We start from the raw sequence: 26,340 nt of genomic DNA, 5'->3' as shown, positions 1-26,340 counted from the left end.
TTATTAGTATGTCCAGTAAAGGTTGTTAATAAAGGTCACAGTTTTTTTCTGTAATTAGCACAATTTATGAGAATGATCATGTTTTTTTGTTTATTTTGTGGATTGACATGTGAAGGTTGCTTGAATAATTACAAAATATGGACATATTTCACTTCCAAAGAGTGAATGAGTCAGGAACACTCATCGAAGCCTCTCTAAGTTAGGATGGGTGCATCCCTAAATAAGTTTGACACTGCAATAGTCTGTGTAGGATCCTCCATGACTTATGACCCTTAAAAGGTCATATTAAGTTTACAATTTTACTACTTGTACCCACAAGTGTCACAATGAATTACAGACATAGTCTTGGGGAATAGTAATTTTTTAAGGAAAACAAACATGGTAAGTTTGTGAATGTCAACATTCCTGTGATGTCTCTGTACTAAAACATGTCAGAATGTTTGTGTGGTGTATAGAAAGCATGTTTATGTGTACATCATATCCAAATTGACAGAGACAAATTTTGTCCTGAATATTTTCCAATATTTTATTATGTTGGATTCTGACTTATAAATGTCACTTTAGATTTGGGGTTTGTTACATTTAGTGTATGATAGAAGGAGATTGTAAGGACACAGATCAAATCTTTATGTAAATGTCCTTAGTGAAGTTATAATAGTAAGATAAATGAAATGGTAATTTTTTGCCATTTCTGCATATTTTTAATCTTGGCCGATCACGTACAAGATCTTACCACATTATATTGAGGACAAGATTTGACTAATTGCCGAGAATTACATCAGAGATATATAAATTATCTAGTCAGAGATGAACCTTTATCTTTGATCAGTGAGATTGTTGTGTAGTTTAGTGTACATTCTAATTAAAAATTTTGTTATCTAAAAATGAGAAATCAAGTTTTGTACTGTGTGCCAAGTATGGAGATATTTTTTTCCTGTGAACTATGAATTGTTTTAAGGCTATTTCTGCATTACCTTAGTGAGTCAGATTTAAATATGCAGAGGATATGATACTGAGACACTGTTTAATGTTATTTTAGATAAATTTACATTTTTGTGGAAATTTTTGGTGGTTTATGAATTTTTTTTTTGGTATTATTCAAAGAATATCTAACTTTTAGATATGAACTCATATAAGTTTCTTCAGGATTGTTATTCTAGGAATTAAAAGTGTGTTACCTCTTCATGTTCTGGTGTACAAGGATTTAATACATAAAATGTACAAACATAGAAATCTGTGCTTTTATTGTGAATTAAAAGTACATCAATTAACTTTCCATTCTATTCATGCTGGATCTGTCACACATTTCATCAGGTTTTATGATTACCATCTATATTAAAGCACTATATGTTTATAAAGATTCCTCAAATTTCTCCTTTCATGACTCGGTGATGCGTAGAAAGGGTAAATATGTGGTGAATTCAGTTAAGGATCAGACTAACCCAGAGTTTCCAGCTTGTTGTTTCTGTAGAAGGGGTAAATATATTGTTAACGATGTAGAGGATTCTCGTGAAACTTTGAAATGTTGTTTCTTTCGACAGGATTCTGATATCAAGGATTATCAATTATGGGTACGCTGTAACAAGGAAGACAGTCCCTATCCTTTAATTGGTAAGTAAAATATCATCATATCTGTATGGGCATATATATTCCTTCTATTTGCAGTAATTTCAAATTATTTGGAAGTATAAGGGAAAAATTAGTCAGTGTTAGATTATATATTTTAAATTGTTTTGTAATACTTGTTATAAAGTGCATAAAAGGGGATTTTGTTTGGAATACATTTAACATTCATGTATGAATAAGTTTGCAGAAGGTCAGTTTCCATCTGACTACACTCCTCCCCCCATTAATGACAGGTTTGTTGGTCTGTCACCACCTTCACCTTATGTTCTAACAATAACATCTTGAAGTTTATTACTAGTTCACTTGAAAAAATGTTGTTTTATACAAACACCCTGGTCAGCCACTTCAATTGGTCATCTTTAAAAATGTGACAATCAAGTTCTCATTGAAAATGATTCAGACTAAATGTACTATTGACAATAGAATTGATACTATAGATTACTGTTGATTTAACTCCCACTGAAGTGTTTGACTGTCTTCTTATTGCAGTACAATTTCTATCAGTTTTGTACTTGACACATTCTCTAGGGGATATTTTCACGGAAACAAATTTTTACTGATTATATTTGTACTCTTCATATCATTTTGTCAACAAATGACGATAGAAGATAAAGGTCTATTTTTATGGTAATAACCATAAGACAAACTTGACCAATGTCACAAGTTATCATTCATGTGTTAACATGTAATCACGGTTAAGGAGACTGAAAATTAGGAAGTTGTCTCCAAATTAAAACTGTGTTGAAAGTAGCAGTTTTTTTTTTGCAATGTTTTTTTCTTAAAGTTGACACTTTATAAGCAGGTCAAAATTTAAACCACAATATGCATATAATTTTATAACCTAATGACCCATATATGTATATTCTGACCTAGGGATAGGCACTGTGTCTTATTTCTGTCCTAAAGAATATAGTTATATTGTGATTGTATCTTGTCTAAGGCCTTTAAGTCAATAGTAACGTTAATTAGGGGGGTCTGTATTGTACAGAATACCAAATTATTGGCAGTGTTACAGATTCCATTCCAGAAGATTTTGGCACTAATCTTAAAATTAGGTACATAGAAGATCTATATAAGAATTTGGTCAAGATAATGGTTACTGTTGGGTTTAATAAGTATCAGTGGTAGACAGGGTGGATGAGAGGAATGCTGGGATGGAATGTATCGTTGCCCAAACCTACCCTTAAGTTCAAAACCCTTAACATGCTTGGTACAACCACATGAGAAGACCACTGTAGAAGTTTATGGACTCTATTGCTAAAGGTGTTTTATTGCACTCTGACTAAACTGAAAGCAAAATCATTCTGGCCAAATCAATGTTTGTAAAAAATCCTACATCTCAGTTTATTAACCTTTCATACTTAAATACAACTGTGGAAATTCTTCATTTTCAGCTTGTTTCACAGAGGGAAAACATTTTGATTCATTTTAGCCACCAACACACAATCTTTGGTCTGTGTTCATAAAACTGAATTGAGAATCCTGAAGAAACCTATGAAACAGAATCACAAGAAGATATTTAGTGCCTTTCTTGAAAAAAAAATTCTCCAGGGCTCAAAATTCACCTGTTAAGATCTCAATAGTAATATGAATCCAGCATAATAAATGAGGTATTCGCCACTCTATAGATATTAACAACGACAGGAGAAGGGCGGTTTTATGATTTATCTACTCTCGTGATATCACGGCGAGTAAAAATGCCACACATACCTGTTTATTATTGTTTGTTTACTACTAAACATTGTTGTTTATTATTTTATAGTAAACATATAGAAATAAATAGGGTCCTGATTATGTTGTGTTTGTCTGCTTCATTATAATAACATGTATATTTTTAATGGGCGGTGGGGTACCCTTATATGGTTAGATCTTATTTTAAACAAAGGGACAATATAAAAATAAATTGCAGTATACAAAAATATGTAATCCAAGAAGCAGGAAATATTCCTTTTATGATTCAAATATTTTGAGGAAACTTTTCTGTTTGAAAGTAACAAATTATTTTTTAAGTGCTGCTACATACTTATTGTTGAATGTATCTCTGTTCATTTCAACAGATGTTTTGTGCATAACAAATATGGACATTTCATTGAGCATTTATTAAAGATGAAAAGAATTCTCTAGAAAAGGTCTCCAGTAAAAGTACTCTCTTAATTAATTTTATGCAAATTAAACTAATTGAAAAAAAACATATGGACTTGGGGAACTATGATGTGACATTATGAAGGTGAACTTAAGCAAAAACTCATAAGTTCTTGAAAATTCATATTTTGATTGTACATTTTAATTCGTGGTGTGGAATTTACCAGAAGACTTTCAAAAAAAGGATAGGGTGACCTTGGAGGAGTACATTACATCTTTTGGAAATAAATAATGACAAATTCCTACAATTGTCATGTAACATAATATCAATTAAAATAACTGTAGTAAATTCTTGTGTGGGGATTTCAATGACAATACAAAGGAGTAACCTGTGATCTCTTGTTATGTCCTAAAACGAAAAATATTTTGACAAAAATATAATGGGGTTGATATATTGTGTAATACTTAATCACTTGTTTGTTACCTGAGTTCTGTGGGGGTCATTGATTGACAGGTTAACATGGTTTTTGATTGGCTGTTTGAATCTTTAGCTCCACCCACTTCTACATTTCAGATAATAGGTAACTTTGGATCAGTTATTGTATTAACAAGTAAACTATTTGGTAGTGGAAATAGTATTTTTAGTTGCTACACATTTTGCTTCTTTTTGGATTTGATACACATTTTGAAAGTGATATAAACTAAATCATAATGATTTTGGATTACGTGAAATGCTGATACTAAGTTGTGAAAATTCTTTGGAAATTGATTCTAATGACACAATGCTCCTGTTTATGAATGAAGGTAGGAAACGTACACCAACTGTGAAGGGCTAAAACTTGGTGTAAAAACATTTTTACAATATATTTATAATATATTTATAATCAGCATCCCAATAATACAGTTTTTGTCACCAACTACAAAGTAATAGAATGCATTGGTTTATTATTGAGATGTATGTAGCTGATTTTTTTTTTGCTTCTACAGCATAAGGACTACCAGTTATTGACAGACTAGTACTTATTACCACTTGTTTGTATTGCAGGTCATGAGTTACCATACAGTATTAAAATGAGTCAGTTGAGAGACAATTATCAGTCTAAGACAAGTGATGGTTCCTTGCCAAGCAATGAAGAAATTCTTGACCATAACTCATCCTCGCCAACGAATGTTGAATTTATACTGAAACATCGGAAATCCAACAAAAAGAACACACTAGGTAATGTATACAGTTTTCATTGATGTTATGATGCTTTGAAATAAGCTTATTTTGATGCGTGCTTTAGGAAAAAACCTCTGGACTAAAGTTCCCAAGTAGCATTACTATAGTAAAGATACTGGATATATATCATCCCATATCATGTCACACTGTCACAACATAATGTTTTAATGTCACAGAAATGGTCAGCCTTCCACAACTCTATGTAAAGGAGTCTTCAACTTTGTCAACAAGAACAAATGTTTTATACCATTCATTCACTGATGGATGTTAACAAGTTTCTTTAACTTTACCAGCTTGCTGAATCTTAGAAGATTTAAAAAAAAAAAAATTTCTTTTGGAGTGATTAATATCAGAATGCATTGGATTATAGTAATTGGTTGCTTTAGGGTGCAAATCTTGAAACATTTAAATGTGACTGTATTTCCAGTGAAGATCCTAAAAACCACTGAAATAACCATTATAGTAACATAGTAAATAAGTTGGCAACAACGACTCTAAGATTATTATTACTCAGGGCATTCAAGTGTGTTACATTGTCAAAATTAAATGGTCCCTATTTGATAATTTATAGTTTAATTACATTGTGTTTTATCAACAAACCTAATTTGTACTTAGTCATTAAGTTAAGATTTATATTCCACCATATTGTTTTAACAGAATATAGCATATCCTTCGTAACCTCACTGTTAAGTTTGTCCTTTCAGTTCTATTGTCTTCATTGCCCAATATAATTGTTATTAATCGATACCATTTTAACGGCTCATGGAACATAAAAAGAAACTTTCGGCTGTTAGTATGAGAATAGAAAAAGTGAAATGCTAGCTACCGTTGTGACGTAAGAGTGTTTGGCGATCATTCATTTTTTTTGTCTTTCTACTGTCGTGTTTAGCTTTTGAAAGTCACTTAGATCATGGTATGTCAAGTTTTTAACAGATTAGTGTAAAAATTAAACAAAAGTAAAGAGATTTTAGATTTCTGTGATTGCTGTTAGTAATATCTCTCTGTAAATATTTGGTATATAGCTGGAGTATTTGTTCATGATCAAAATTTTTTTGTCTTCTAATCTTTTTTAACAGATAATCTCTTACTTCAAACAAATACTACTGGTGATTAAATAACATGTTTAACTTTATTGACAGGACCCTTGCATTTTTTGTTTCAATTTTTTTTATTTCTATTATGTGACAATGTGGAGGAATTTTGTGAATTAATTTTGATCTCTGTTGTCCCATACTTTTAAAGGGTCATGACCCCAATGTATTGAATAAAAATGAATCCAGTGGAAAACTTGTTGAACTGATCATTTTTATAGGTTTTCTATATTGTACTGGTACATGTATGTTTAGTTTCTATATTGTACTGGTACATGTATGTTTAATTTAATAGTAATATCATCCTTGAGTTGTTACAGCTAGGATTATAGTACCTACTTATAAATAAGAAAATTAGTTGACCTTAAAATTTGACCTATCCATAATAAGATGTTTCATGTACCATGAATTCTCATGTCAGTCAAAACCAAATTAATCCTCTTAATGATTAGAAGGAATTTTAAACAAAAAGAAGATAAAAGGTAATCTATAATCTGGTGTTGACAGAAGATAAAAGGAAAAACTTTACATGCTTAATCACCTGAGTGCTGATTAACATACAAATCTAATTAGCAGTTTCTCACCTGGAATGATTTTATCCAATTGTATGTCAGCCATGGAAAAGTCCACTTACATGCATGTCCCATCATGTATCTTGACAGTTTTGACTCGAAGAATTAAGGGAAAAATGTTTGATGTTTTTTACTTTAGATTATGGACAATTGGTAAATGATAAATTAAAATCACTGTAGTTTAGTCAGAATTGTTTATACATACCTAATGGTAAATAGAAAATCTGTTGACATAAAAATTAGTATTCATGTTCCCTAATAGCAAGACATCTCATGACAGAAATAGAACCAAAAAATAATCATATTCAGTTATTAATATTCATATTGATAGATTTATAATTAAAGTGATAGTTTGTGGAAACAACAGCATTTTTTTGTTTACTTGAGGAGAGATGATTGACGTAGATAACACTGTGTCATAGATGTTATGACATGTGTAAAGGCCACTACTTGTTTTTCAATAATGTCAAAATTTGCATGTTTGGTTTGTAAAAAACAGTAATTGTTTGGAGACTTTCATTTAACCAGAAATAAGTAATTAGGAATTGAACAAGACATGTTAAAAACCACAATAGTGACACACTGATATTAAGCTGGAGATAAGTCGACCCAACTTGACATGTAAAATTTAAAGGAAAAAAAATAGAACTATCTATAGTAAGTAATGGGTAATACACACATGTTTAGTAAGTAATGGGTAATACACACATGTTTAGTTCCATGTTCTCAGTATATAACACTAGGGATTCTGTATGAATTGACTAGCAATTCTCTACCACAAGTTAACAAATTAAGGTAAGGGAACATGTAGGTTGAATCTAGATTTAATCTTTGTAAAGATTTTTAAGTGCAAATCATGATCTAGTTGTGCACCAAATTAGAAAATCTGACGCGTGAGATCCAATATATACAATTTAATTGTTTAAAATTATCCAAATAATTACGTAGGAAATATCTAAACGTCTTTAAAGTTTCTCAGATCTATCGCCATTCAAGGTTTTCTTCTCTAGTCCTGAATAAGTGGTTATATTATTAGACGACAATTAGCACTTATTTTTCTGTATGAATGGGGGGTATAGGGATTAAACTATTTCATTGATAATTGTGTTGTGTTATACAATACTGCCATGGTATAAAGGGAAGTAATCAGGGTGTCTGTGATGTAATTCTTTATTGATGGGATTGTATTGAAATATAACCAATGGCAGGGGGTGAAAATTGTCAACTCTTAACAGTAAACATAGCCAATGGCAGGAGGTGAAAATTGTCAACTCTAACAGTACCTCCACATGAGTTTTTGTGGTCTCCAAAAAAGGCTGTTTAAACATTTTATAGCCATAACTTGTTAAAGGGTTAAATTTATTGCAAATAAACACAACTTGACACTTTTATATGATATATGTATGATAAGATAGAACTTCCACCTCCCCGTACCTCCTGAAAAAAAAAAGAAGAAAAAAACACTAAACAAGTCATATGACCATATTTTCTTTGCAGTGACAGATTTCCTGTAATACCTACATTGTACATGAACATTTGTATGGTGGCAAACATGTACATGTAAACTTTATATACATGTAATACCAATAGGGGTCAGTTTTAGTCCAGAGGTTGTGTATTTTTTATGATTTTGACATGATAGGGGACTAATTTACCTGTATTTATTACGTAGGTGTTCAGCAGGTAGCCTTCAGGTACAAATTGACTTGGTTTGATTGATAGATACAGGTAGAATTACAATTAATCATAGACCTGTACATGATTCACTGTATATACCCCAGTCATGTACCCAATAATGTTCAGGAAAGAGGAAACTATTTCCTGTCTCTTTTATGTTTTGTGAAGATGGAAATATTCTGAATGTCTTAGGAATTCATCTGATTCGTCTTTGTGCTATTTACAATGTAAAATTGGATATTGAAAGCCAAGTTTTGTTTTTGTGAGGAAGTATGCGTTCCAAGCATATTAGAATTCGTAAAATCAAAAGTCTTGATGACTTGGATTTTGTACGATATTGTAAGTACATGTATTTCATTACTTACTCTCATTGTAACTTGAACTTGCTACATTTATACATTTCAGAATAACTGATTCTATTCAATGTGTTTCTCTTTACAGATGAAAATTCTGGGAAGAGTATGAAAAAATCTCGGCGTTCCCCTTTCAGTATTTTTCGTAGAGGAAAGGATGATAAGAATAATAATTCTTCACCAACTGGGAAATTGTTTGGAAAGCCTCTGGAAGATTTGGTGACGGAAGAGGGTCTTCCAAAAGCAGTGATGGTAAGCTTCATAAAAGATCATACACAATGTATATTAAATCATCCAATATTTGCAAAGTAGTGTAAAGTTGCAAAGGCTCATGTTTTAAACAACATTTTAAAGAATTTAGTTATTGAAATTGAATTTATTCAAAGAAAAGTATTTTTTACGTTGAAATAATATCTACTTAGTACTTTGTAACTGAAGGTTTCTTCTTGATCTTTTCAGAACTTGCTTCGAATTATGTACCGTGATGGCCCTTACACAAAAGGTATTCTGAGAAAATCAGCTAACCAGCTGAAGTGTAAGGAAATACATGATAAACTTGATGAAGGCGAGGAAGTTCTGGATGACAACCTTCAGACGTTGGTTGTTGGGGCTGTCCTGAAGGAATATCTCCGTAGTTTACCTCACTGCCTTCTGTTGGAGGATCATTATAATGAATGGGTGGCTCTCAGTGAGCAGGATGATTCTCCAAACAAGATGAACAAAGTTAAACAGTAAGTATCAATAGAAATACTGTAAGGACTGGGGAATACCAAGAAAGTAACTAGTTAATCATTTACAGTGGCACTCATACAAAGGGTGATAGAGTCTCACAAACTCCTTATAACAATTCAGATTACTGTCTGTCTGATGTATCTGATAAAATAAGATAAATTCTAGCACCCTTCTTTAAGTATAAGATAAGTCTAGTATTTAACTCCTTATTTAGGTATAGTGCACTCAGACCAAAAATTTCTATTGTCATTAAACAATAAGGCAAGTATAGAAATTCTTCAGTAAAAAGCATACAAATGTTTGGTCATTGACCTCAAACTACGGTAATAACAGTAATAAAGTGTGTTCATAGTAATTGTAATTATTAAATTTACCAAGCGTTAATAAATATATCCAATGACCTTTTCCGCTTTATAATAAAATATAAAGGAAATTATATGTGTAAAATATTTTAACATTAAAAAAATTGGTGTTAAAAAAGCGTGTCCTTGTTGAGGTATGTCAAATTTGTTCTAACATTCATAAGTGTCAGTGAATCTGACCTGCTTGACCTACGACCTGACCGATGTGACCTCACTCTTACCTATATAATAGTTCAATTAGTATAATCACAGTAATTAAGGGGAGTGAATTTCCAAGTTTAATTTTGATTTAATTAAAGGTAAAGGTTCAACACATGAGGACATTTAGATCAGTATCTATTTGACGATAGCTTTAAGGCATTTTATGTTCCCACTTATCTAACCTAATACAAGGAGTGAAGTTACATTATATAAAAGTACCACCAGTCTTAATTCATCACCATAAACTTCTTAAAATAATAAAAACTGTTGATGTCACTACCTATTAGACCATATCTGATTTTATATTTAGCATCCATAAAACTTAACTACCTTTAAAGGATGTTGACACTTAAGTTATGTCTTTACAAAAAAAATTAATTCTCACAATTGTGACTGATTACTGTTATAAGATTTTGGGCATGGTTTATTTTAGTGTGAGAATTTAGTTACTGTAATGATAAGCACAAAAAAAAACTTCCAATAAGAGCCACACCTAGAAAACCATTCTTTTAAGGTCAGTTCTAGGACACATTGGTCTTTCATCAACTCGAATTGAAATTCTTTCTACTTAATGAAGAGATTATACTGCAAATAATTACATACAGTATTAATTGATGTTAAGAAAATGTTAATGTGACTCTCTCTTATCAAAACTTGAAACAGAAACCCTTCAACTGAATATGACATTTCAGTTTGCTTTTTGAAAGACAGGTGTACATTAATAACTCAATTTTATGGACAATTTTTAGGGAGGAAAAAATAATGTGTAACTATTTCCCTTTGTCAAGGTAAATGGCAAGTTATTTCAGGTGTAAAATAACATTACACAAAATTACAATGTTTGAATAAAATTTACATTTAAACAGCTTTAACAAATAGAAAGGGATAAAATGATTTTACTTATTTAATACAAATGCCTGGAGTTATAGCTTATGATAAAAAGAGATTTTTTGTTATCACAGAAATCTGATTTCTCTTTTTCCTGTTGAATACCAGATATTATCTAGGATCCTTCAGGCTTACCTGTAATTATCACATAATTATTGTTCTATAGGTGTAGTAACTACAAAGAGACAAAAAATTTCAAACAATGTCATAAATAAAATAAAATGTCTGCATCTAGATCTAACACTTAACTTTGAGATTGAATGAAAATGGACCTTTACATAAGATGTAATAGTTGAAAACTAAAGAGAATTGATGAGTTCTGTGTATACTTTGAATCAGGGTAACGGCTCTGATAGTAGAAAGTTAAGGCAAAATAAAATAAAATCAAAACTTCTGTTGTTGCAAATTTCGACTTGCATAATTGTGTAACTTTGCTCATTAATAATAGGATAATTAATTGGAATAACAAATATATTATCATGAGTGCCAAAGAACACTTAGATTTGACAAGTTTGTGGAATTTGTTCCGCAAATGAGTTAAATATTCAAGTGTTCTTGGCATGAGTGATCTTATTTTTGTTATTCGTGATAAACAATGGATTGTCCTATTTATAATATTTTATATTTTCAACATGAATTTTAAATTTTGCGGTAGGCGGATTTATATCAAAGTTGTGATGTTTTGGCGGTAGAAAGTCCGAGAGTGAAATTCCCGAATTTATTTCACATTGTGAATTATTGAAATTTACTGGTATCACACTGGGAACATAGATAAAACACTGCTATCTAAATGATAGAAAGGTATATAGATGATGCTGAACATCTTTCCTTTTTGCAGGTTGTTGTTCAAAATTCCACCATCAAATTTTGACCTCTTACGCCATTTAATCTGTGTTCTACACCACATACAAGATAAACACAGTGAGAACATGATGACATCATACAATCTAGCTGTGTGCATCACTCCAAGTATTCTTTGGTCAAAGGAACAAGTTAAGGATCCAATGGCAAATCAAACACCACATAAGGCAATAATGTACCTCATAGATAATTGTGGTGCAGTATTTGGTGACGAGACACTCCATCTGTTTGGTGAAGAGAAGTGTAGAGATTCAAGTACAGACTCAGACAGCATGCATAGCTACCTTAGTGCACAGGACTCAGGAAGTAAGTTTATCTCATAATTCATTGCATTTTTGGAAAAAAAAGATGAAATTGAAAAACTAACATCCTTAACTGATTTGTTTTGTAAGGGAGGTAACTCTAATTGCTTATAGGAATGTATGTTACTTCCAACAAAAAGAAGAAATATATGGTACAACTCCAAATTTTAGGTGTGTTTAATTATATAGTACATTGATATATTACTTTTTACAGGTGGTATGAGACCAGACAACTTATCTATAGATAGTGATTTATACATCGGAGATCTGGATCATAGTCCTAACCTTGTGAAAAGTCATCTATCTCCTTCAAATCTTAGTAGAGACTCAGGATTAACGCTGAGTGATGCTCAGCTTTACGATGAGGATGGTAGTACTGAAAATTTGTCAGAAAGGAAAAATTATAACAGAAGTGTTTCACAATATATGGAAAGAGATTCTGAGAAATTGAAATATACAGAAAATACTGTGAGTCGGAGTTACGATACTGCATTTGAAAATCCAAAGCCACCTCCACGAAAAAATAAGAAACGTGAATATTTAATGGAAAAAGACATTGATAAAGGTGCTAGAAATCATATGACCCAAAGTTATAGTGCTGAGAATTATCAGAAATTGAAACGGGCCTCTTGTGAGTCTTTACGATCTCTTGAAGATATGGTAGATATAGAAAGAGAAACTCAGTTTTTACATGTGCATAATGCAGATTTTGGAACATTAACCAAATCTTCTAGTGGTGCTCATTTGTATTTCGATGAGAATAAGGAATCTAGCAATAAACACTATGTATCTGAGTGTGAAATCCAAACTCAGCGTCATGGTAACAGTGGGAAACTTACAAGACAATCTTCTGTAACAGAAAGTAACCCACCAATGTCACCTCAGTCAAGACTTTCTACCGGTAGTTCAATTGACAGTGGTATTCCTCATTCATCATCATGTTCATCATTTATACCTTCACATGAATCACAATTCTCGGTTTGGAGTGCGTGTAGCAACAGAATTCAGGAGAGTCAGGATGATGCATCAGTTGGTAGTCATTTGAGTAGTGCAAAGAGGTCAAACAGTTCTAAGAAAAGTGCCAACTACCTTGTGTCACCACCAGTGTCACCTAAAACCTCCCATAAAGTGTTCAATTCTGACTCATCTAAACAGAATGTTTCTGTTAGAAGATCTTTTCCTCTGGACTATTCTAATGCAAGTAAGGGTTCAGGATCAGACAGTTTTAAAGAAGCTGAGGACATAATCAGACCCAGATATCAGCTTACTGCTTGTGAATTTCACGATCAAAAAGACAGTGAACATTACTCACCTATGTTGAAAAATGGTTCTAGTGCTTCTACTAATGACATTAGACAAAATATGCCCATGAAGGCATTTACAAAATATGGACTTGGTACATCGCCACCTCCTGGCGTCATTTTAAGAAATCATCAGAAACAGCATAAACGTGAAATAGCCCCAATGCGTGCAAGTCATGACAGTGCCATTTTATCTCAAGTACGCAGGAATAGTACTGATTCTGGTAGCTCTGGGAGTGAGCAGAGAAACCAAGACTACCATCATTCAGAACTTCATGTCCCAAAGTTAACTACACATCCATTTCCTTTAGTTAAAAGTGACAGTGATGGTGATATCAATAGAACACTATCAAGTTCTCCAAGCCGACCAGAAAAACCGCCTTCTTATGATGAGGCTTGTCAGAGAACATTTATGATTAAGCATGGAATTCCTTTGGAAATATCAGAACAAGATAGCCAAAAGCAGAAAGAGGCAAGTTTACTTGCAAAACAATTGTATGAAGAATCACTACGCAAATACATGGAGGAGCATTTGAATAGCCCTAGTGTTCAAAACATGGAACATAAAGATGTTCCAAGAAAGGAGGAGGTAATTGATGAAAAGGAGGAGAGTGAAGGTGAGACTTCTGACAGTAGTGAGGAGGAATTAATAGTGTGTAAAAAAGATCCAAAAAAGATTTACGAGGAGTCAATGAAAGCCTATGAACAAAAAAGTACTAATAACGTGCCTGACAGTAAATCTTCTAAGGACAGTCATTTGTTGTCCCCAAGTAGTTTACATCGCAGTTACAGTGACTCATCTGATAAAGCAGGTATGTGGGCTCATAGGAGTCCAACTAGAGAAAAATCACCACTTGCTAATGATAGACTTTCAACTGGTGCTAATAGGAATACAGCTCCAAATAAACAATTAAATTATTCATCATCTAGTGTATCAAATAGTTCATCAGACACTGTTACAGAAAACCAACAGATTCCACCGTATCGTCGTGATCGATCAGATTCCAGTCCTGTCACTGGTCGACACTTCTTCCCCAAAACTTCAGACAGTATTGCTCAAAGTTATAGTGCTCAATCACGGAGAAGCTCAAATGAACAGAGTAGAGATACATCGGTTGAGTCACGATACTCTATCAAATCTCGGGATTCATCACTTTCTCAGGATCGTTCTAATTCATACTCCAGAGATTTTGAAAGAAGAGATATAACTCCCAAACCTCGTTATCTTGGTGGTGCTAGGGGAAGTAGTGCTCAACAAAGCAGTAGTGCAACCAACAAATTTGAATCAAAGAATACTATTGTATGGAAATCAAAAAGAGACTCAGTTCCATCAGCATCAAGGGATGTTACAAGCTCACAAAATTTGTCAAGGGATAATACCCCTAAAAGGGATACTGAGTTGCCATGGAGTGTCAAAAACTTACGATCTGTTTATGACAGATCAGGACAAATGTCGCCAAGTAATTCTCAGGCAACAGAAAGTCGCCCACCTCCTCCACCTTATCAGCCTCCTCCCCCATTTCGTCGCGACAATGCTCGTATGAGCTCCTCAAGTAACAGTAGTTGTAGCAGCTCAAATACTGAAAATAGTGCAAACATTCCTTTGACTACGTCATCTGTTTCACACAGACGTTTGGGTGGCCCCCAAGCACGAGACAGTTTCAGTGATGACTCTGATGCCTCTAGTCGAAGTTCAGGAAACGTACAGATTTCACCAAATCATTCGTCAGATCATGAATCCTGGACTTACGTTGATACAGAGGTTACATTTGTATAAACTGTGATATATGTTGGTTGTGTCTTCCATTGTCTGTCTGTCTGTTATAGGAATATTTCTGTCAAAGTTTGGGATAAAAATACTGTTTTTTATATCTTTTAACAAAGCCTTTCATATTAAAACAGAAATTTTGTTGATTCAAAAATCCTGTTTTTAATATGAAAAATCTATTGAATATTAACCAAATTTAGCGAACTTGCTTGGAATTAAAGAAGATGGTTGAATGTGGGATAATTCTGTGGTGGGAATTTTTAAAATGATCATTTTAATATATTACTAGAAAAATACCTCGTAAAATGGTTGATATACTCTGTGGAAAAAAATTGTATATCTACAATTTTATGTAATAAATGATATAATACTCAAATTGTAAATGTGTAATGTGTAAATAAATGTGTAGATATTGTCTTAAACATGTGTAAAATACATGTTGTGTATATTGTTTATGTCTTATTTGTAATTTTGTACATTTTTAAGAATTTAGAAAAGAAATTGTTTAGTCTTTCTCTTGTCAATCAAAATTTTAAATTGTACATATTAAAACAATTAACAAATTATTTTTTGCCAAGTTATATTTGGTAGAATATGCAGTTAATTGTCAATCAGATGTAAAGAAGTAATTATTGAAAGTGCTATTACGTATAGTTTTTATACTTATTTATTTTTTTTATTTTACACTTCCTCTTCTAAATAGCTGATTTTCTTGTTTAATATAAATGGAGGGTTTATTTCCTTCCTATGCAATTATAAAGGTTACCTATAGGTTGTGAACTCTTTTATGACACCTCTAAATGAAGGAAAATGTACAAAATTCTGTATGTTTATCTATGCAATTAACCTGCTGCAATGTTGTCATGGTAACTATTGTGTTGCCATGGGAACTGCTGTAGACAGCAAAGGGTTGTTTACTGAACATTATTATTATTATTATATATATACATTTGATACTGTTGTATCAAGTCATGATAAACCCATAACTTGGTCAAAATAAAATAATATAAAACATTTATCTTTGTTATCATATTGGTATTTCACAAAGCTATTCAGAATAACCCAAACCAGGGAGTCCCTGCTGGAACTCATTAGTATCTAATGTAACCATTATTTACCTTGTAAACAGTAGAAGACAACATAAATAACATGAAGTAACCAAAAATAAAACAAAAATCTAGACAAAAACTGAACACTCTCATTCTGCAACCCAGTACTCAGCAATCTCATTCTGCAGTTCAGTACTCAGCAATCTCATTTTGCAATTCAGTACTCAGCAATCTCATTCTGCAATCCAGTACTCAGCAATCTCATTCTGCAGTTCAGTACTCAGCAATCTCATTCTGCAGTTCAGTACTCAGCAATCTCATTCTGCAACCCAGTACTCAGCAATCTCATTCTGCAATCCAGTACTCAGCAATCTCATTCTGCAGTTCAGTACTCAGCAATCTCATTCTGCAATTCAGTACTCAGCAATCTCATTCTGCAATTCAGTATTATCAGAGACATAATGTTACTCAACAGACATTTAGACATTGACATCAAATATATATATCTGATACAGTATCATATAAGAATTTAATTTTAAGAAAGATCCTAATGGATTTTTCATGTCAAGGCTTCTTGTCCAAGAATAGTAAAGGGAAGCAAGAGTACATGTATATATTGTTTTTATTCCAATTCAATTAATAACACTGGAGACGGTGATGGACAAAAACATGTATTAAAGAGATACCAAAGCGTTACAGCATGTGGCTAGGCAGAACAGCGAATGACTTCAATAATCAGAACAATATTCTTATAACACGTTTATATCCAAGTGAGCTCTCGTCGGGAGGGTAAAAGCTCTGGTTTTCAAAGTTTCTGTTACCGAAACAAACATACCATAATTTGATTAATTAAAAAAATGTCCCCATGTTTTTATGTAGAAAATTAAAGCTAATGATCTAGAAACAGAAATGATATAAAATGGCTTAAGATGGTCCAAGATTGTTTTTATCGTCATCAGCAAAAGAACCGCACCAATTTAAACACATTATGTACAACTGACGTCAATAGCTGATAACACGCGAAAAGGAGTAATCGTAAATGACAGAAAAAAAAACTGATTTGAGGTCTAAATTTCTGACTAAGTTCAAGTGACGGTGATCTGTGAATTCGTTGGTCCTTGCCAGTTCAGAATCACCATACAAGTGGTATTGAGCAAGAGCAAACGCCAAATACAATAAAGGTCGACGGGACTTAAATAACTTTGATATACATTTTTATAAAAAAACAAAAACAAAAACAACATTTGTACACCCAAAAACATTCTAGGCGAATTAAATTAAAGATATACGCCAAACAGAAGTAGAATAGATGCTGCGTAAGCAAAGTACCACTGACAAATCTTACTGTCACTTTATTCAGATCGCAAAAAAATTAGCATGCCGTTGAGAAAATTTGCATAACATCTCAATAAACACCTTCAAAGTTTGAACGAATTCTGTAGTACACAAGCATGGACATTTTCAGTGTTCACCACTGCCTATCTGTTCCTTGCATCACATATCACAACTCAGACGCTATGCCACAGCTTGTTGAAACTACGCGGACTCTTTGTACCGTGCTAATCTTACAATTAGTCTTCTAGAACAATGGTATGTCCCTACAACATCGAAGTCATCACTACAAAAGTGAACTCGTAAATCGTTTGCACCAGGAGAAACAATTTGTTCATTTTGCCATAGTGTTCTTTTACTCCTTTGTGTATCCCGTTGGTGGGTTTTTCTAGAAAAGCAAAAGTGCTTACTCCAAACCCGTGACTTGGCCTATGCTCCAAGTTTTAGTGGAGTCCATGTTGCTCATTGACTTTTGTTTAAATATATGTGTTATTTTGGTTATTTTTTTCACCTGGTCGTTGTTCTTAGATTATATTCTAAGATTGTTGAACGTTCTGGGTCCCTAACCTAAATTACTTATGTTACCACTATTTTAATTTTATTCTTTGTGCCCCAGTCACTCGTCAAGTGGTTTGGAAGCCATATCCAAAATATGAACTAAGAGGAATAACTCAATCCAAACCATTAAAACTGAGTATTTTATTATTTTGTGAGATTTTATGTGACAATTAAACGAGAAAGCATATATGCAACAATAGTCTATAACAAAAAAAAAAGAAGAAAAGAAAACAACAAAAATATCAACAACAACGTAATAAATCCATGCATTGTTAACATTTCAAAATATTTCATAAAATAATAAGCCGTGTTTCTTACAAATTGATTAAGAGAAATGTGATGATCACTATGTTTTCAAATGCCTATCCAACCATGTCACTTAAGTTCCTCGTTCTTTGGGGTCTTGGTATCCGATTTTCACTCTCACCAACGAAGTACCTTAATAGTCCATTCAATAACATAGAAAGTGAGTCTCGTTCTCGCTCATAAGCGTGCATGATAGAAATCATAGAAAGACTAAATAAAGCTACAGAACTATATCGTATATGTCTGATGACTTTCTTCTGTAATGCCCATTGATATAACGCGTACAGTGTATGTGGGATGAGAAATAGTGTCAATTCTTTCCGCCTGTTTGCCCGTTCTAAGAGGACACTCAACCCGCAGGCAAAACCGGCTAAAACTGGAATGTGGGTCTTTAATGGTGGAGGTTGGTGCTGTAAGTTCCTCAGCAAACAGATGACGTACTTGGCCAACATGACCATTGTGGCGAGGAAAGCAGTCGAGAATACTGTGTTCTTCACCAGCGACTTCAGAACTCGCTTTGGTCTAAAAGTAAATAACACAATTTTTATATGTGGACAACTATTACGTTTCCCAAAACAGAAGCTTTAAAACTTAAAAGGGATACACGTAGTAAATGTTAGTATCACATGAAAACCTAAGTTAGTCACAAATTTATTTTTCTTAAAAGTGAACTGTGCGTTTTGGGACCGGCACCAAACTCGTGAATTGAGTACAATGGTATTTAGTGTGGTAAAAAATATTTTGACTGTCGCTATGTTCCTTTTCTTTTTCAGTTTGCAATGCCAAAGTTTATTGCGGTTTACTAAACCCACTCACCTCTCCAATAGTAATTTTCTTCTGAAGATAACAACCGGTGTTACGTGAATTGGAAAATACAACTTAGCGAATGCTGGAATACTCTGAAAAAAATCTTTAAAAGCATGTCTCGTGCAGCTGTCTTCGTGTAGTCCAACCTCAGAACAGGTTAAGAACTTAGGCCCAGGGTTTCTGAATAAGACATTGAGTTTCTTGTCTGTATAGTCTCTGGACCACTTAAGGACGGAGTAGTAATATCCTGTGTATAAAAGCTGTGGGTTCAGGGCCACGGCATACACTAGAAAACCACAGCACAGCGAGAACAGAGCAGTCTCACTGAACTGTATATATGGAATTTGTCCTCTGGTAACTAAGGTAGATATAAGTGCACCGAATGCACGAGCGATGGCAAACAGTGTCACCACTTGTCGTCTGGTGGGATCTTCTATGATGATAGTTAATCCTGCAATGCCACCAGCTATACAGTTATTCCATCCATCCTAAAAATAGATTATATCTATCGAGATCTATATATAGAAAGATCTAGTACAACTTACAACACAACGACTATTCTACAGGGTCACTATAAATCAATATACAGTTTTAATACTTGTGGGTGGGGGGTCCCTTTGCAGGGATATTTGTCACTTTTAGGCCCCACCTTTGCATCTTGTAATGTCATTTATTCATATGGTTATTCATTATTGTGTAATATGTTCTTGCTAGAAATCAAATATTGAATAAATGATCTTTCTCGCAATTCTAGTCTTTGTAATGATGCAAACAAAGCTGCGTATCCTCTGCGACCGTAAAATGATTCACATCATTATTGAAAATTTTAGCTGACAAAAATACAATTTAATACTGTTTTTTATAAACTGAACTATGAAACGTGTTCAAGTGACGAAGCGACATTTTTTACCGTTCTCTGGTTGTTGGGGTTGTCGTATTTATGTTTGCGTTTTTAGTTTTTCTTGTTTGTGTGGGTATGATGCATCAGGATGTTCACATTAGCCAAGGTCTCGAACCTTTTGAACAATTAAAAAATACACCACCAGCTTACCTTTTTATTCCTTTTTAACTGAAGAACTTCTCTGACAAATTCGTAAACGCTTGGATAAAGACCAAAAAAGGATGCTAGCTTAAGGCAGTCAGTAGATATTATCTCCTTCAGAACGGCAGGAAATCTGAAGTAAAGATTCACAAATAACACAAAATAATGAAGTCAAGAAAAACACAAACAACTGAGTTGCTTTAAACGTGACATTTTTAACAAGGATCATCAATCGTATTCCAGCAAACCACAATGGAGAAAACAGAAACAGAAAAACAAGCAAAGCAAAACAATGAAAACATAACAACAAGCAACAACAACAAACAAGACAAAAAAATAATAAAAACAAAAACAAGACAAAAAAGCAAAAAAAAAACTTTCCCTCTAGGGTCATGCGGTGAATGCACTTACCTTTCCCGAAACGGATTTCGTAACAACGCAGACACAATTTTAACGCCAGTATACAATACGACTCCACTGCCGAATCCTTTTGAGAATCTTTTGACGAACTTTTTGGCCAATATCCGAACTTTCTTTTGTTGTCTGGACTCTCCTTCCTCTTCCATATTTATTGACAATGTATAAATATTTTTATCTAAGGATTTGAAGAGATAATATCAATCACGTGAAATATAGTTGATAACAATAGTGAGATAGTAGTTATATCTGTACACCTCTGCTACATGGAGGCTTCACGTTGGAGGCAGTAGTTATATCTGTACACCCCTGCTACATGGAGGCTTCACGTTGGAGGCAGTAGTTTTATCTCAGTACATCCCTGCTATTTATTGACAATGTATAAATATTTTTATCTAAGGATTTGAAGAGATAATATCAATCACGTGAAATATAGTTGATAACAATAGTGAGATAGTAGTTATATCTGTACACCCCTGCTACATGGAGGCTTCACGTTTGAGACAGTAGTTATATCTGTAAACCCCTGTTACATGGAGGCTTCACGGCGTTCAAATACATGTATTATACATTTTACAGTTATATATAAAATGTACATCTATTGACAAACGGAAGACACGCCTGTCGTATATAATAAAAAGTTTTAGTTTATATATTCAACTTGGTTAAAATTTCCTATTTTAAATACTAGTAACTTCATTGTGTCAGTTTTAGTTGCTGATGCTTAACTCTATTTACCTTTTAGAGAACACCGACGATTTGATTAAGCGGGATACAGCTCAAGTGGTTAGTACTTCTTACCACATAAAATTCATTTTCAACTTTAAAATGAATTATAGATGTTGATAAAAAAAAACCTAAAACCTAAAAGTATAATAAGATATTACCTTGGATACATCAAATTTATGTTAAAATTATCTTTAAAAACCCAAGTTGAACGGTGACGTACAATGTACTTAAGCTCGAATACCATATATCCTAATACAATTATACTTTAATATAACAAAGAATATTCTAATATATTTTTTTTAAATGTTTTTATAATGCGTTAGGAGTTCTGCGGACGATTTTAACTTTTCACCGTAAAGTACTTGAAAAAAAAAAACTTCAAAGGGTCTTAGCGCAACATCATGCTGTGTGCAGTCAGTTAAATATTTTGCTGTTTTTGTTCAGTGTACCACATTGTGTAATGATGTTATAAGTTGACATGTGTTTTACATATCTACAAAACTAGTCTTATGTGTGAATGGTAACAGTCTGTCGTGAGTGGAACATATTAACTACATGTACTTTCATTGCTTGCCCAATGGGTAAAATTCTGCTATTTCTGTAAGCTTGCCCCTTTTGTTATAAAGGTAACATTCTGCTATTTCTGTAAGCTTGCCCCTTTTGTTATAAAGGTAACATTCTGCTATTTCTTAAAGCTTGCCCCTTTCGTTATAAAGGTAACATTCTGATATTTCTGTAAGCTTGCCCCTTTTGTTATAAAGGTAACATTCTATTATTTCTTAAAGCTTGGCCCTGTTATAAAGGTAACATTCTGCTAGTTCTTTAAGCATGCCCTTTTTGTTATAAAGTGCATACGACCTATGACTGTGAATGGTATATATTGTATTGCCTGTTGTTACTGTCATTGATTGTCTTATTTGCTTAACTATCAACTGTAATTTCTTGCCCTGAATATAATACTATCAATGCTTGCCTTGTGTGGCACTTACAGTTTTCGACTGTTGCTTGTTCTGGGCTAAACATTTACGTTACAAATTGTGATTGCCCTTTGTTACATATTGCTTAATGTAAATATCAATGAATGCACATATTAACAATGTACAGTGATTGCCTGACCAGTGTTTAATATTGTCTACTGATTGCTTCAACACTTACATATTGCCTAGTGATTGACTGACCAGTGTATTACATATTGCCTAGTGATTGACTGACCAGTGTATTACATATTGCCTAGTGATTGACTGACCAGTGTATTACATATTGCCTTCTGATTACTTGACCAGTAGGATATGATACTGATTGCTTGTCCAGAGTTAAATATTGCCCAATGATTGGCTGACCAATGTATTACCTATCGCAAACGGTTTACTTGACCAATTTTTAAAATATAAATTGCCTACTGACTCCTTGACAAATGTATTATACTTTGCCTACTGATTAATGATTACTTGATCAATGTATTCAGGACTTTAATTAATGTTTTGCAATTAAGGTACCTATTTTGTGAGGGGTTCCTTTTCATCATTCTCTTTTTTAAAATTTTATGAAATTTTGAAATTCTGGAGGAACCTTCCGGTAGCTTAGAAGGGTAAGAGTACCTGGTACCACCTCTTAATGAAAGGCATGATATATTACATACTGCCTGCTGATTACTGGACAAAAGAAATACATACTGCCCACTGATTGCTTTACCAATGTATTGCATATTACCTACTGATCAATTGACCAATGTATTACATATTGCCTTTTGAATACTTGATCAATTTATTGCATATTGTCTACTGATTACTTGACCAATGTATTACATATTGCCTACTGATTATTTGATCAATGTTCTATATATTGCCTACTGACAGCTTGACCAATGTATTACATATTACCTACTGATTAGGCAACGACCATTTTCATATTGAGGGGGGGCTTGGATGTTTTTGAAAACAAAATATATTAATTTAAAGAAAAATAAAAGAAAAAAATTTGCTGTGACAAGAAAAAAATATAAATGAAGTTGCTTAATGATGAAAAAAAATGTTGTATTCTATTTTTCATGAGAAAAAGTTTAGGTAGAAAAAAAGAAAGAAAAAATTAAACTGTAAATATTACTCCATAGCACTTTATATCTGTTGAAGATAATACATCACATGTATATACCGTTCTTTATATATGCATCTTTTACATAATACATTTAATTACGAAACTAATTAATATTTTCACTATATGATCTGAAACCAATGCAGCATTCCTGAAATATACTTGTGATATGTGTAAATGTATTACAAAATACATTCGATTTCACTTAACTATAATTTCTCATTCGCCGATGAAACTTTTATCCCGTAAGACTACCTCGATGATTGCAAGCTGGAGCATGGAGACACAATACGACACCGGAAAAGCTGCTCAGGCTGCAATAGAAATGGAGCGCTACAACCTTGATATTTTTGGACGAAGTTAGATAGACATCATCATGAGCGGTCATACTACCTTCAATACTAACTCGACTGTACGTACTCTGGACAACAAAACGAGGATGGCAACCATCAACATGGAGTAGAAATCTCACTCAACATGAAGGCCAAATCACCATTCATCGAATGGAATTCTGTTAGTGAAAGATTTATCGTGGCAAGATTTATGTCAAAGATACAAAAAGTAACAGTCATTCAATGTTACGCTCCTACCAACGTAGCAGAGGAAGAAGACAAAAAAGAGTTTTACAACCAGCTCCAAGCTACCCAAGAACAACACTTGGGGCATCTCGATTGTAATAGGTGAAATGAATGCCAAAGTTTGAAAAGATAACACAGGGAGAGAACACATCACGGGGAAGTAATGAATTGGTAACATCAACGATAATGGAGAACTCAGAAGGCAGATTTTTGCTCCCAGAACGATCTGGTCCTAGGAGGCACGACATTCCAACTCCCTCACAAGCATATACATAAAACAGCCCGATGTCTCCAGAGATGAAAACTAGAAATCTGATAGACCACATTACAGTCACCAGGAGATGGTGAAAAAACATGACAGCAGTTTGAGCTTATCGAGATGCTGATATAGCATCCGATCATCAACTTGGCTAAATTGAAGATCAAGATATCCGTGCCAACCAGACAAGATCAGATTAGAAGGCGAAAGTATAACATAAGGAAGAGGCGCAGAAGACAATTCGAAAGACTAAAATCCACATTTAACACCACATGCCAAGAAGAACTTATATACGCAAGTATATCTAGTTGTACAACCGCTAGATAACTGGAACAAGATATCTGAGCGACTTGAATCTTGCCTTTCCGATATAAGCTTCTGGGTGTGTAGTAATATGCTAAAGCTGAATGAAGATAAGACCGAACTGATTATTTTCGCACCAAAACATAAAGCCAAAGACCTCTCGAACTGTAGTCTTCGTTTTACTTACATCGTAAGTAATACTGATTATGTTAAGAACTTAGGAGTCTACTTTGACAAAACACTCTCGATGACAAAACAGATCAGTGCAATATCAAAATCTTGCTTTCATCAGATTCGCAATATTGGCCTTATTCGTCGTTACATCACAGAAGACGCATGTAAAAGTCCTGTTTGCTTGATGATAATATCAAGACTTGATTACGGGAATGTACTTTTATATGGACTCCGAAGTGGTGAAATTCAAAGGCTACAGCGAATTCAAAATCCCGCCGCTAGATATATTAAGGAAAAGGAAATTAGGTCATATTACCCCAGTGCTGAAATCTCTCCATTGGCTCCCCGTCTCTTACCGTTGTCAATTCAAGTTGTTGCTGTACGTTTTCAAAGCTCTTACAAGCAAAGCTCCGTTTTACATCCAAGAACTGATTAAAATCTATAGATCTTTGAGATCGGGATCTCAATCTTTGTTAGAAACATCAACTACCCGAACAAAGTCATACGGTGAAAGACGATTTGATAGACTTGCTGCCTTTCAATGGAACGCTTTGCCAAATGCTACGCGGGACACTACAGTGAGTGTGGATGTTTTTTAAAAAGAGACTTTATTTACTCTCTGCCATGAAAAACCTGCCATATTACTGAAAAAAAAGTATTACATATTATCTACTGGTCTCTTGACCAATGTATTACATATTACCTACTGACCTCTTCACCAATGTACGACATATTACCTACTGATCTCTTGACCAATGTATTATATATTGCCTACTGACCTCTTGACCAATGTATTATGTATTGCCTACTGACCTCTTGACCAATGTATAACATACTGCCTACTGATTGCTTGAGCAATGTATTATATATTGCTGACCGATCATTTGACCAATGTATTATATATTGCTGACTGAGCATTTGACCAATGTATTATATATTGCTGACTGATCATTTGACCAATGTATAACATATTTGACCCCGATGTAGCAAAAACATTGTCTACTATACATGACAAATATGTTGTCGTACCAGCAGACAAAGCCAGAAACAACATCGTTTTTGTCTGCGAAACGTTTTATATCCAATGTTTATTATCAGAGGTAGACGTAGAAAATAATAGCAGTGACAAGACCTATACTGCTACCACTCTCTCCAAAGAAGAGATTGTGGAAAACCATAAATCTGTACTATCCTCTTTTGGTCTCTCTACCAGGGACGATGACTGTGATTTACCGTCTATGTACTGGATTCCTAAACTTCACAAGAATCCATACAAACAACATTTCATAGCTGGATCTGCAAAATGTACCACCAAACCTCTTTCAAAACATTTAACTTCTATACTCACAACTGTCAAAGAGGGCATGCAGTCCTACCACAACACTTGTTACTCCTGTAGTGGTATTAATTCAATGTGGATCCCGAAAAATTCGAAAGATCTTTTGGAGACAATCAGTTCAAGACTATTATCTTAATATAATGGCTTTTAAACCTATGATTTTTCAACACTATATACTTCTATTCCCCATACTCAGTTAAAATCCCGACTTAAAAACATTATACATCGTTGTTTTTCCAAAAAAGATGGTACACCTAGATACAAATATATAGTTCTTGGCAGAGATTCCTCATACTTTGTAAGAAATAATTTCAAATC

General features: G+C 33.5%; 2 protein-coding genes across 12 annotated transcripts in view; one reads left to right on the top strand and one right to left on the bottom strand.

Annotated features, from left to right (window-relative positions):
• The window catches only part of LOC148615273 (uncharacterized), a 146,553-nt gene extending 130,499 nt beyond the window's left edge, over positions 1-16,054 (top strand). For all 11 annotated transcript variants that reach the window (XM_088590056.1, XM_088590053.1, XM_088590055.1 and 8 more), the window contains 6 exons: positions 1,542-1,611; positions 4,754-4,927; positions 8,712-8,875; positions 9,083-9,354; positions 11,645-11,973; positions 12,184-16,054. In XM_088590056.1, coding sequence (XP_088446182.1) covers positions 1,542-1,611; positions 4,754-4,927; positions 8,712-8,875; positions 9,083-9,354; positions 11,645-11,973; positions 12,184-15,047 — 3,873 coding nt within the window. In that variant the 3' untranslated portion in view covers positions 15,048-16,054. The remainder of the gene's footprint in view (positions 1-1,541; positions 1,612-4,753; positions 4,928-8,711; positions 8,876-9,082; positions 9,355-11,644; positions 11,974-12,183) is intronic.
• A 2,049-nt stretch (positions 16,055-18,103) lies between these two features.
• Positions 18,104-20,934, bottom strand: LOC148615272 (uncharacterized). Its single transcript, XM_088590052.1, has 4 exons — positions 20,544-20,934; positions 20,142-20,265; positions 19,100-19,578; positions 18,104-18,805 (listed from the first exon to the last, which is right to left on the bottom strand). Exons 1-4 carry the CDS (start codon positions 20,696-20,698, stop codon positions 18,340-18,342), a joined length of 1,224 nt encoding a protein of 407 aa, XP_088446178.1. The 5' UTR covers positions 20,699-20,934; the 3' UTR covers positions 18,104-18,339.
• Between the last annotated feature and the right edge of the window lie 5,406 nt (positions 20,935-26,340).

This window comes from Perna viridis, chromosome 6 (genome assembly GCF_037379345.1).
Source record: "Perna viridis isolate PV_CMFRI_1.1 ecotype Kerala chromosome 6, ASM3737934v1, whole genome shotgun sequence".
NCBI classification, from domain to species: Eukaryota; Metazoa; Mollusca; class Bivalvia; order Mytilida; family Mytilidae; genus Perna; species Perna viridis.
The sequence above is the reverse complement of the archived record's forward strand: the minus strand, read 5'-3'. Positions and strand labels throughout refer to the sequence as shown.